The following is a 13,630-nucleotide window of genomic DNA, read 5'->3' as shown; positions in this document are numbered from 1 at the left end:
CATAAAATATCAGCACATGAAAATCAACTGCATTTCTATCTACACACAATGAACCATTTAGACAGAAAATGAGAGAACAATCCTATAGAAAACTTAGGAAAAAGATCAGACAAGTAGGTGTAAGACCTCTACACTGAAAAGTACTAAACTTTAAAACAAAAGTCCCTGGAGATACATATAAATAGAAACACACCCTGGAGTGGGAACTTTATGCTTTTAAAATGACCAAATTAGGGTGGGAGGGAGGCTCCCAAGGGAGGGGATATATGGCTGATTCACATTCTTGTATGGCAGAAGCCAACATAACATTGCAAAGCAACTATCCTCCAATTAAAAATAAATTTTAAAAAATGTACGGGACTTCCCTGATGGTCCATTGGCTAAGACCCCATGTTCCCAATGCAGGTGGTCCAGGTTCCATCCCTGATCAAGGAACTAGATCCCACACGCTGCAACGAAGAGTTCGCATGTTGCAACTAAAGAACCTGAATGCTGCAACAAAAACTGAAGATCCTGCAATGCCGAAACTAAGACCCAGTGCAGCCAAATAAATAAATATTTAAAAATGCAAATAATAATACATAATTTAAAAAATTCCTTCATTTGCAACCCAGCAAGACCTGGTATACCCCTATAATTTTTCAATGGAAATTAAGAGGCAGTTGAGCTGATTAAGAACAGATAACATTTTCTTTCCTTAGAAATAGCAAACTACAAAAATCAAGCCAGTAAGATTTCATTGTAAAATTTTCTTAAAAAAAAAAGACCCAAAGAGAGACTTCCCTGGTGGTCCAGTGGTTAGGACTCCAGGCTTCCACTGCAGGAGGCACAGTATACAGATTTAAGGAATTCCTATGCCATTTTTTGCAGTTAAAGGAAAAAAAAATCATTCCTAAATTCATAGGGAATCTCAAGAACCAGCAAACAGCTAAAATATTCTTGAAAAAGAGGATGAATGTACAAGTGTCAGGCAGGATACTGTGGAGCCAGGGAAGAATAGAGAATCCAAAAAAGGACATTTGGAGGACAGGCTGAGAATATGACTTTACCTGAGAAAGAGGCATTCCTGACTCCTGTTCTGTTTCCTCCTCTTCCTCTTAGCAGGACACACAAAAAGGGAGAAAACAAAATATTAAACTAACTGGTAAAACTAGGATTTGTCTGTTAATATAAAAGATCATTGACAACTTTACCAAGTACCCACCAAAAAGGTCTAAAATTATTTATTACATACCAAAGAGCTTTTCCAGTACAAAGGGAAAAGAGGACAAAGCAAGCAGGCCGCCAAGAAACCTGAAACACATTTTCAAAAGAATGAATTTTTATCATCTAATATTTGTGGTGTCAATGTTTTAAAAATTTCACAATGCATTATATTACTATTTAAAGAATGATTTGATTATAGAAAAGCACCAAAGCTTATTAACAAAAGTTAATGATCATTTCCAGGGAAGCAGAAACTGAATAAACTAAAATTTTTTCCAAGCTACAAAAAGAATTATATGTAAAGGTATAAGAAAGAAAAGTAGGCCCATCACAAAAAGGAGCATTCTCAATGTTCTTTTTTTTTTAATTGACTTTTTATTTATTCTTTGGCCACACTGGGTCTTCGTTGCTGTGATCAGGCTTTCTCTAGTTGTGGTGTGAGGGCTTCTCATCATGGTGGCTTCTCTTGTTTCAGCACACGGGCTTAGTTGCCCCAAGGTATGTGGGATCTTCCCGGACCAGGGATTGAACCTGTGTCCCCTGCCTTGGCAGGCAGATCTTTTACCACTGGACCACCAGGAAAGTCCTCAATGTTCCTTTTAAAAGGCACCATGCAGTGACAGATTCAATCATTTCTTGCCCCACTTGTCGTCTCCTACTCCTGTGCCCCATGTCAAGCAAAGGGAAGGGGGTGACTCACCACTGAGTGAATCAAATCACTGGGTGCGTTAGAGGTAAAGAACCTGCCTGCCAATGCTGAAGACATAAGAGATGCAGGTTCCATCCCTGGGTCGGAAGACCCCCTGGAGGAGGGCCTGGCAACTCACTCTGGTATTCTTGAGAATCCCATGGACAGAGGAGCCTGGCGGGCTATAGTCCATGGAGTCGAGAAGGGTTGGACACAACTGAAGTGACTTAGCAGCAGCAGCCCCCTGGCTAAACAGGGCTTGCAAATACAAGTTATCCTCTGATATGAAGAATTACAGAATGCACAAGACACAAGTTCTGCAATTCTCATCCTCATCTGTACAATTAGAGACATTTTATTACATTCTAAAATAAGAAATCATATATCACAACTTATCCACAACCAAACAACTCACCATCCATCTGCATCCAGTTCCCACTACCCACCTGCTCTACTGTTTCCATTTTAGTCGGTTAATCTCTTTTCTTCCCTTCTGCTCTCCAGCTCTTCCTGTTTCTTCCCTCACACCTGTCCTGCCCACTCTGTAAACTGTTCCCCTCGAGATGCTTGGTCTCTGCATCCTTTCTGATGGTCCTCCATCTGTGTTTCTGCCTCTTTCTTGCCCCTCCCTGCTCCCTCTCTGCCCTCCAGTTACACCCCTTCTCTCCCTCTTCCACTCTCCTTCTCCCCCTTCTCTGACACCCCAGGTGGTCATGCATCCTTCCTGCTCTCATTTCCTCTTGTGGTCACACTTGATCCTCCTTCTCTCCCAGCGCCATGCAGCTCTGCAGCCCAAGTGTCCAGCTCTTTCATCCTCTCACCCCACTCTATGTGAAGTGCCTCTCCTTTGGTGGCCCTGCCCTACCGCTGATCCAAGGCCCTTCTATGTTACTCTCTGTCAGTTACAAACTGGCACTTGCCATCTACCCACATGCCAGTAGTCATGTTTGGATGTGAGAGCTGGACCATTAAGAAGATTGACCACCGAAGAACTGATGCTTTTGTACTGTGGTCTTGGAGATGGCTCTTGAGAGTCCCTTGGACTGCCAGGAGATCACACCAGTCAATCCTAAAGGAAGTCAACCAAGAATATTCACTGGAAGGACAGATGCTGAAGCTGAAGTTCCAATACTTTGGCCACCTGATGGCAAGAGCCAACTCATCAGCAAAGACCCTGATGCAGCAGAAAATGAGAAGGTTGCATACCGTCACCGACTCAATGAGTTTGAGCAAACTTCGGGAGATAGTGGAGGACAGAAGAGCCTGGTATGCTGCAGTCCTGGGGGCCACATAGAATCAAACAGAACTTAGCAACTAAACAATAATAATCTACCTGTCTACCTCTACAAGGGTTATTTCATGTGCTGCTGCAGCTGCTGACCTTCAATACCTCCTGAAAGGAGTTCACAGTGGAGAGCAGAAATGAGGCATCTGTGATTGGGGGAGAAACTGGCAGATCAGGTCTTCAGATAGATATTTTCAGGAGCCAATTTTATGAGCCCAATTCTTGTATCTCCCCATATCTAGAAAAGCACTAAAGTCCTCCATGGTGATGACTGTTCCTTGTGATTAGCAAAGCTTCACAAAAGTAGTAGAAAACTTCTGGAAAAAAATATGTGCTTGATTGCATGTAATCCCCCTTCACCAAACTCTATATACTGACCTTTCCCCCTGCCTCTTTGCAGCAGCTTCTCAGAGCTATGTGAAGTGCTGTTTCCTGGACTGCAGTCCTCATTTTGCCCCAAACAAAACTTTACTTGCAAACCTCATATTGTGCATTTTTTTAAACTTGACATCTCCCATCCCCGGAGATCCAACTTTGTAAAAAATCTACATCTTTATTCACCTGCTGTTTTCAATGCTTAATCTTTCATTTCACCCGGTTTACAAGTCCCTCAGCCACAGTCTCTATCCCTATGGATTCTCCTTCATCCTCTTCTCATTCTCAGTTTTTCTCTCAGTTGCTCATTATCTGCTTCTCCTGAGCTCTCTGACCCACGTATTTACAGGGCTGAGTAAGACATCTGCCTACAGGAAAAAAAAAGAAAACACTTTTTCCATCATGTGGAATTTGGAACAGAAGACCACTGTGTTTCACAAGGCTAGCTCAGGTCACCTCCCATTACAAGGGGAGGCTTGCTGGGCAGAAGGACTGGCCTCAGGAGATGGGAGGACCGAGGTTATGGCAGGGAGGAGGGGGTCTTAGGAGAGGGGCGGGCTGTCTTGAATCCCAGAGTTAGGAACGGGAGTGAGGGGACAAACTAGGTGATTAAATAGTTAATCCAACTAGGGGATTGTCAGTAGAATAACAGACTTGTCAGACTCCTGCAAGTTAATGATTACTCAAGAAAGCAGGCTTGCTTAGCAACAAAGCTATTCAACAGATGCTCAAGAGGACCCTGAAACAACCCCGCTCAGTGAGCTCAGTAAATTACCACACGCTCTGTGCACCCATAAAAAGCACTAATTTGTGAAGCTAGCTTGACCAGGTAGGAAAAACAACAAAAAACTCCCCTGCCCAACCTGTTGGTGGGACTGGTGCAGGAAGGCTGACACCTACTCAAGAAAGACGAGGAAAGTCTTCTCCCCAGCTCACCCCCAACGCCACTTTCCCTCTGATGATAAATCTGTAGCCCAGCAAGTTCTCTGGGCTTTGCATACTCTCGGCTGCCCACTTGTAAGACTCGCAAACTTCCTATTCTAATAAATCACTTATCTATCACTTTGCCTCTCACTGATTTGATTTTTTTTTTTTTTTGCACTGAGACTGAAAGGACTGTGGTGTGGAAGCTCGGCGGCGACCCCTTCCACCGCCACCAACGACACAAAAGAGCTTCACCAGGTCCCGCCAGGAGGACGGGGCCTCTCCCTGGGCGGGAAGGCCAGCGCTGCCCTCCAGGGCTCCAGAAAGCGGGCTGGGAGGAGAGGGGCGCGAATCCGCCTGGCAAAAGAGGGCTTAACTGGGGAGCGGAGGGACTAACGGGTTTTTCAGCCAGAAAATGTAGCGAAAGGCGGCGTCTACGTTGACTGAAGGCAGAAGAGCCGAGGTACCGACCTCCGGATGAATCTAAACCCCAAACACCCGACCTGCACGAGGACTTCTGGATTTACCTGGGGGTGGAAGGGCCAGGTGCTGAGATGTCAGGTATCTAGTCACTCCAAAGCTCCCGAGGTTTGAGTGACGGAGGAGGCGCAGCAGGAATTTACACAGAAAGCTGACGCTTAACCCGCGGCGGTTCAACGTTCATTCTGCGCTCCGCGCTTCCCGTTCCGTAACCAACTGCGCACGCGCGGACTTGGACGCAGAGCCTCCGGGGGCGCCGGGCGGGGCGTCGGCCTCAGGGCGGGTGCGGGCCGCGTGTGAACTCAGACCTGGGAGGACAGGCGGGACCCGGCGCCTCTCAGGATCCCCTAACGTGCTGTTACCTTACTGTCTTGAACAATTTGGGAGTAAAAGCGTACAGCCGTGTGGGCTACCTTGGTGGGAAGCTAATCTGTTTCCTCCTAACAAGTGGAGAATGCTTACGGGAAAACCTGCTTTTGCAAGCAGGTTGCTCGCACTCTGTGGTCTCGAGGAGCAAACACTTCGGTGGTTGGGAAAGTGCGACTAAGAGTGGTTGCTGTGCCAGTGAAGTTGCTCAGTCGTGTCCGACTCCTTGCGGCAATTACAATTCACTTGAGCAATTGGGACGACAGAGGATGAGATGGTTGGACGGCATCACCTACTCAATGGACGTGAGTTTGAGTAAACTCCCGGAGTTGGTGATGGACAGGGAGGCCTGGTGTGCTGCAGTCCAGGGATCACAAAGAGTCCGGCACAACTGAGCGACTGAACTGAACTGAACAGTTTAGGGAAACAAGAACTTGACATGCCCTTCTGTATTACCAAACTAGAATGAGTGATGAAAGTCTCCCACTGAAGAATGGGCCATTTCACACCGACATCTTACAGAATACCTTTCCCTTTCTATAATCCTCATTCTGGTAGGACAACTAACTCAACGCCTTGGTTCCAGAGCCTCAGGGACATAACCTAGCATCTGAGACTGGAGCACCATGGCATGTAGTAATTTCTGTCACTAATCACTGCAATACATTTAAAAAATGCAATATTTAAAAAAAATTCTTATAAATTGCATTCTTCTTTTTGCTCAAGTGTTTTACTTGCCTTTTAAAATCACATCCGCTCCCACCTCCAGTTTGAGATATACCTGACTTACATGACTGTGAGTTTAATTTGCACAGCACGATATTCTTACAGAGACTGAAATAATTATCACAGTAAGTTTAATAAGCATTCCTCATCGCATGTTATACTCAGGATAAATAACAAACTGCAGACATGTTCTCTCCCTCACATCTTTTCACCTTTTCTCTGTTCTTTAGGTGGAAATGGGACATTGCAGAAATTAATTTTTCTTATTAAAACTATGATGGCCATTTAACTAGTAGCTAATATTAGGGAAAATATGAGACATACATTTTGCTGAAAATCAGACAAAATCTAAAAATGAAAAGGGTTTTACTTGAAACCTTCACCATCCTTGGTCACTCAGCAGTCATACTGCTACAAGGACAGTAAAGACTAAGTGTTCATAGATTTAGAAGGGGCAGAGGATGCATCAAATCACACAGCTCACCCTCCAGACTTCCTCTTACCATATCTATCATTATTCACTTCTTGTATCTAAAATTCTGTCATTCGGCATAAAATTTCAGTCTACCCAAGGCCATTCTTGAAGTAGCAGACAGGGTTCAGTCACTCATTCATGTCTGACTTTTTGTAACCCCATGGACTGCAGCACACCAGGCTTCCCTGACCATCACCAACTCCCGGAGCTTGCTCAAGCTCATGTCCATTGAGTCAAGTGATGCCATCCAACCATCCCATCCTCTGTGGTCCCCTTTTCATTTTGCCTTCCATCTTTCCAGCACCAGGGTCTTTTCCAATGATAGTTCTTTGCATCAGGTGGCTAAAATATTGGAGTTTCAGTTTCAGCATCAATCCTTCCAATGAATATTCAGGACTGATTTCCTTAGGATTGACTGGTTTGATGTTGCAGTCCAAGGGACTCTCAAGAGTCTTCTCCAACACCACAGTTCAAAAGCACCAATTCTTCTGCACTCAGCCTTCTTTATGGTGCAACTCTCACATCCACACACGACTACTGGAAAAACCTTAGTTCTGACTAGATGAACCTTTGTCCGTAAAGTAATGTCTATGCTTTTTAATATGTTATCTAGGTTTGTCACAGCTTTTCTTCCAAGAAGCTAGAGCCATTTAATTTCATGGCTGCAGTCACCATCTGCAGTGATTTTACAGCCCAAGCAAATAAAGACAGGGTTACATGAAGCAAATAAAAGCTTTGAAAGCTTCCATTTAAACTTGAAACATGCCTCTCCACTCATACCAAATTGGCCCAAGAACTCAAAAAGACAAGCTTGCATGAAATGGGCAAAAAAAGTGCAAATCCTCTCAAGTGAAAGGGAGGGTTGCCTTAGTCTAGTGACCAAACTTGATATCAAAGGGCAGACACACATGATCTCACAGAAGGTTGATACATGGCTGTACATAATATTTCTATATATATGAATAACTGCAGCATCTATCAGAAGTGACTTTTCCCTTCATTTACACTAAATAAAATTACTGATATTAGATAAAATAGGGAATATCATTATAGACCATGCAGACATGAAAAGGACAGAAAGGAACTCTTACAAAAACTCTACAAGATTATAAGATGAAATGTACTAATTCCATGAAACCCATAACCTACAACAAATCACCAATATTAAACATTATTTGAATAACTGCCATGAACTGCAATGCAAATTTATAATTTCAAAATGCCCACCACCTAAGAAAGAAACTCAAAAGCAGAGATAGTGACTGTGAGAGCTTAATTAAACTCCTCCATCATGCTCTGCATAGACCCTGCCTGGACTTTCTACACGTTCCCTCCAGATGTACCTTGTAGCTCCTCAAGATTCTGTGTAATAAACGTCTCCATTTCACTCTCCCTTGCAGTCTTTGGCAGGACTGTTGCCTAACATTCAACACTCAAGGGCTCTACTTTACAAAAGGTAATTTAACAAAGTTGCAACAATGGCATCTTACAATTCTATCAAATTCAAAAAGAATTACCTGCAATTCTATGTGATTTATTTTCAAGAAAAGAAACAGAGGAAGCACCTGTCAACTCAATTTATGAGGCCAGAATTACTAGGAAACAAAACTAGACAAATAGAAAAAGAGAAAGTAAATAATTAAATCACCCATGAAGATTCAAAAATCCATCATAAAATATTAGTAACAGAAATGTAACATAAAGATTTCATATTAAAGATAACATAAATCAAGGAATTCCCTGGTGGTCCAGGGTTAGCACTCATTGCTTTTACTTGTGGGGCCCAGGTTCAATCCCTGGTCAAGGAGCTAAGATCCTGCAAGCTATGCAGCTCACCAAAAATGATAATATAAATAAAAATCAAGATCACTTAGCAAAGATAAATACATTATTCTTGGTTGTGAACAAATTCTATGTGGAGGATATTCGGTGTCCCACAAAAAAGACTTCCTGTCACCCTTTTGCCATCTCAGTTCTTTCACTGAATTAAACCCCCAAACTAATTGTTTTTATGTTTATACTGCATCTACTTTGTACCCGTCATTGCCTTTTGAGCATCATTGCATCCTAAGAGTCCCAAAACAACCCAGTAACCCCCTGCTATAAAACAGAACACACACATCTGTCAGGAAAAAAAAAATTCTGCTAAAGAAATGATTGAAAGTATTATTACAGCATAAAAGCAAACAACAAAACATATTAGGTAATAGCCTAATTTGAAACTGAAATTTAACAGCATTTGGAAAATCGAGTAAATTGTTTCATTATATTATCTAGTCAACATTTCCAAAAATTAATTAAAACTAGAGTAAAAATATCCCCAGAAGTTTATTTAAATAGTATCTTACAAGTATTTTCCAGAACCATATTGAACGTGTGCTGTGGAAAACAAATGTAATAAATTATTAGCAAGACAAAAAGTGTGATTTTCCAAGCCAATTAAGTCAGGAGGTTCAGGAGTAAGCAAATCGATGTTTTGCTTTTTTTTTTTCCCCAAAGTAGAGAAGTTTAGCTTTATTGCTTTGCCAAGCAAAGGGGCCACAGTGGGCTAATGCCTTCAATAGTGTGTCTTTCAAACAAGAAGGGGTGGGAGGAGTTTTATAATAATGGCTCAAAGTGGGTGTGGTCAACTCGTGGACACTTCTTTGGCTGGTGCTGAGGTAAACGGAAGTCAGCATTATTAACCTTCTGGCTCCAACTGCTATGGGTTCTATATGCTGGTTGGGCAGCAGGCTTAGTGTCTCCCACCTGGTGGGGGTTTCAGTACCTGGAGCCTGGACTTACTGAGGCTCAGGTTCTTTGTGTCTCAGCGCAAAAGGAATTCAGCAAAGTGACAGACACGCAAGGAAGGAATAGACTTACTAATATAGGATACTTGTGAGGCACACTAGTTGGCAGGTGAGAGGGGTCTGCTTCAGTGAAGTTTTATGAAGTCTAATCCCATTAAAAAATTTTTTTTTTGGCTTATGGGCTCTTAGTTTCTTAACCATGGGTTGAACCTGTCAGCTTGGCAGTGCGAGTACTGAGTCCCAACCACTGGACTGCCCAGGAATTTCCCCTAATTTCATTTTTGATGTTTGACTATTGATACTTTTTAATGTTCAGGAAGAACTTTTTCAGCCTATCGGAACAAACTAATTAAAGGAAAAAAAAAGCCTGAGTGCTCCTTTGAGACAAACTGGAAGTTCAAACTGTAAGCTTGCCCTCCATGAAGGTTCATCACAGTAATTAAATTTTCCTCTCATCTTAACTGCTCTCCCTACAATTCCCAAGATTAAGACTCATGTCTCATTGAATACAGAGGCAGGGACTTCCCTGGCAGTCCAGGGGTTAAGACTCTGTGCTTCCAATGTAGTGGGCACAGGTTTGATCCCTGGTTAACTAAGATCACATATGCCACATGGTACAGCAAAAAAAAATAATAAAAACAACACACAGATGTAAACAACACCTATTCCCATGCAATGGAGAAAGTAACCAACGTTTTCTGGGCACTGTTCCTACCACATAATCCGTCCCTAGTAACCGGTCCCTCTCCTCTCATGAATAGTCCAATCCTTTAATGTCCTTACTGCTCCGCTCATGGTCACCTAGCAGAGTATTATGTTCTGTAACTCACTGTGATCTATCCATGGATTCTAAACATAACAAGCACGATGGGCAACAGCAATTTTACACTATTCTCTGCCCCTCCCTGATGCTAATTAATACACTACTGAATTTGGTTAATTCGGGGTCCTTGTTTTACCAGGGAACATGGATGTGAATCAACCAAATCTAATGAAGTCAGCTCCTTCATTGACTCATTACTGACTCCTTCCCAGAGACCATCATCAAAGACCTGTAATGAAGATTAAAGTCAACAGACTTCAAACTTCAGGTTGAATGGCATAAATTGTAATGTGGCCTCTTCAAGAAAACACAATTAATAGAATATTTACAGAGTGAAGACAATTGCCAACTTACACGTTTTCATGTCATATACAAATCATTCCGTAAGTTTTAACTTATTGTGACTTGTAATGATTCTGAAGAACATAATGATCTCCCATTAATCTTAAGAGAACTGCAGACTTATTCCTTTTATGGATTGGCTGACACACAGGCTAATTTAAGAATTGTGCAAAAACTTTACCTACTTCGTTACATTTGTAAGGATCATCCCCAATATGAGGCATTTTGTGATGAAACCTCAGGAAGCATTGTTTCATCAAATTCTTTCCACATTTAGTAAATCTCTTTAGTTTCTGACCTGTATGAATTGAACCATTACACCGAAGTTGGAGATACCTGATGAAAACTTTTATAACATTATATTTGAAACACTGTTCTCCAGATTAAATCTATTTCAGTGATTTTATCTTCAGGTACAAGCCTTAGCACACATACTAGTTTGTGTGGTTTCTTTCAAAGGTATGTACTGAGAAGTCTGGTGAATTGTGCAGCCTGGATAAAACCTCCGCTTGTAACTCGGTAGGGTTTCTCTTAAATGGACTCTCCCGTTGCCTCATACTTGAACTCAAGGTAAAGATTTTGCCGCACTTGTTACATTTGTAAGGGATAATTCCAGTAACTCCCCCATCTTATGATCTTTGGGTAAAATCCTTGCCACACATATTATATTCGTGTGGTTTCTCCCCAGGATAAATATTCCAATATCGAGTGATGAGTGAGCATTAATTTGGAACCTGGCCCCATTCATTACATATGTAATGTTCTGTCCAGCACAGATTATTTGATGACTGGTAGAATGTGAGGCCCAAGTAAAGGTTTTGCCCATTCCTAGCATTTGTGAGGTAATAATCTCCAGAAAGAAATCTCTGGTGAATGAATTCTTTGTCTAAAGGGCTGGTCAGACTAAACATACTTACCTGATTTCTCTCCAGAATATTTTCAATGAAGCCTAAGATAGCAACACTTGCTAAAAACACTTCCTTAAAGTTTGTCATCAATGTGGGTTATCTGACGGTAAGGTAGGCTTCACAATACAATGACAAATTTATCAGTCATTATATTTGTCAGGTTTCTCTCCAACATGACACATCGATTTACCTTAAGGTTTGAATTTTGACTCAAAATTCATTGAGCCTCTAGCTCAATCCATTCCTAGAGCTTCTGTCCAGTTCGAGTAGGTGAAATCACCCCTGAATATTCATTGGAAGGACTGATGTTGAAGCTGAAGCTCCAGTACCCTGGCAACCTGATGCGAAAAGTTGACTGATTAGAAAAGCCCATGATGCTGGGAAAGACTGAAGGCAAAAGCAGAAGAGGGAAACAGAGGATGAGATAGTTACACAGCATCCCTGACTCAATGGACATGAGTTTGCACAAACCCCAGAAGACAGTGAAGGACAGGGAAGCCTGGTGTGCTGCAGCCCATGGATTTGCAAGGAGTCAGACATGACTTAGCAACTGAACCACAACAAATGTAGTGACAGCTGAGATTTAAGTAAAAGCTTTTCAACAGTCTTTACTTTTCTAAGGTTTCCCTTTCGTATGAACACTTTGATGCTTTGCCAGGTACGCCTTCCGACTAAAGCAGCTGCCACATTCATTACATTTGTAAGGTTTCTCTCCTGTATGAATTCTCTGATGAATTGCAAGATTTGAATTCCGATTGAAGACCTTGCCACACTCGATACATTTGTAAGGTTTCTCTCCAGTATGAGTTCTCCGGTGAATTTCAAGGTATGAATTATAACTGAAGACTCTACCACATATATCACATTTACATAATTTCTGTCCTGTATGGATTATCTGATGTCTCTTGAGATTTGAGCTGTGATTAAAGATTTTGCCACAGTCTTTACATTTGTAAGGTTTTTCCCCAGTATGAATTCTCCGATGAACTGCAAGGTATGAATTTTGACCAAAGACTTTCCCACAGATGTCACATTTATATGGTTTATCTCCTGAATGGATGATTTGATGTTGTATAAGGTGTGAGCCAAAATAAAAAGTTTTGCCACACTCATTACATTTGTAATGTTTCTCTCCAGTATGAATGATCTGATGACTGACGAGGGTTGATCTAATACTGAACATCTTACCACACTCGTTACATTTATAAGGTTTCTCTCCAGTATGAATTCTCTGATGACTTGCAAGGTTTCCTTTCTGACTGAAAGCTTTGCCACATTCATTACATTTGTAAGGTTTCTCTCCAGTATGAATTCTGCGATGTTTTGCAAGGTATGAATTCTGACTAAACACCTTGCCACATTCATTACATTTGTATGGTTTCTCTCCAGTATGTATTCTCTGATGAACTGTAAGGTATGAACTTTGAGTAAACACTTTTTCACATATATCACATTTATATAAGTTCTCTTTTGTATGGATTATCTGATGTCCAGTGAGGTGCAATCCATAGTTAGGGGTTTTGCCACACTCATTATATTTGTAAGATTTCTCTGAAGTATGAATTGTTCTATGAATAGCAAGGTCTGAATGTTGACTAAAGACTTTGTGACATACATCACAATTAAATATTTTCTCTTCTGTATGGATCAACTGATGTTGAGTGAGGTTTAAGTGCTGATGAAAGGTTTGACCACTCTGATTACAATTGTAAGGGCTGTCCTTGTGTGCCCTCTGGTCTTGTGTCAGTACTGAAGGATGCATAAAATCATTCACACATGGATTACCAAGGTTGGACTGGATAGAAGAAATTCCTTGAAGTGGTAAAAATGAGGCATTAATATTGATACTTCTGTGAGCTTCATTAAATTCATCAATTTTCTCTTCACTTTTATAAAGCTGTAGTTCATTCCCAAAGCTTAATCGAAGTCTGTTTTCAATAGGCTGAATTCCTGTAATGCTTCTACCACATCGCTGTTTCTTACAGGGGAGATTTTTGCCATGGGATATAGGCTTTCCTTTGTAATTTCTTTCCTCATCTCTTGGCTTAAATTCAAAGTCACATATATTTTCCTGGATTTTCCTGAGGTAAAAATCTTCAATTTTATTCCTTTTGTGTCTTCCCAGTATAACTATTTGGAATCCTTCTCCTCCATAAATGTTTGCATTTAGTTGTAACTTCTTGATCACATGCATATGAGAGATATCTACAAGATATAAAGAACCATAAGTAATCCTTTTTTTT

General features: G+C 41.4%; 2 protein-coding genes across 4 annotated transcripts in view; both read right to left on the bottom strand.

Moving 5' to 3' along the window:
- LOC109572015 (zinc finger protein 665-like) overlaps positions 1–11,509 on the bottom strand; it is a 26,762-nt gene extending 15,253 nt beyond the window's left edge. The window contains exons 1-4 of one of the 3 annotated variants that reach the window (XM_019978547.2): positions 5,006–6,037; positions 3,741–3,922; positions 1,235–1,293; positions 1,050–1,096 (exon numbers count right to left, since the gene is read on the bottom strand). In XM_019978547.2, the coding sequence (XP_019834106.2) occupies positions 1,050–1,064 (15 nt within the window). In that variant the 5' untranslated portion in view covers positions 1,065–1,096; positions 1,235–1,293; positions 3,741–3,922; positions 5,006–6,037. Of the gene's footprint in view, positions 1–1,049; positions 1,097–1,234; positions 1,294–3,740; positions 3,923–5,005; positions 6,038–11,396 lie in introns of those variants that run through there. The other 2 variants (XM_070771608.1, XM_070771609.1) reach the window with 2 other exon arrangements.
- The window catches only part of LOC109572018 (zinc finger protein 665-like), a 21,951-nt gene continuing 17,155 nt past the window's right edge, over positions 8,835–13,630 (bottom strand). The window contains exon 4 of the mRNA XM_019978549.2: positions 8,835–13,592. Coding sequence (XP_019834108.2) covers positions 12,004–13,592 — 1,589 coding nt within the window. The 3' untranslated portion in view covers positions 8,835–12,003. The remainder of the gene's footprint in view (positions 13,593–13,630) is intronic.

This window comes from Bos indicus, chromosome 18, assembly GCF_029378745.1.
Source record: "Bos indicus isolate NIAB-ARS_2022 breed Sahiwal x Tharparkar chromosome 18, NIAB-ARS_B.indTharparkar_mat_pri_1.0, whole genome shotgun sequence".
NCBI lineage: Eukaryota > Metazoa > Chordata > Mammalia > Artiodactyla > Bovidae > Bos > Bos indicus.
The sequence above is the reverse complement of the archived record's forward strand: the minus strand, read 5'-3'. Positions and strand labels throughout refer to the sequence as shown.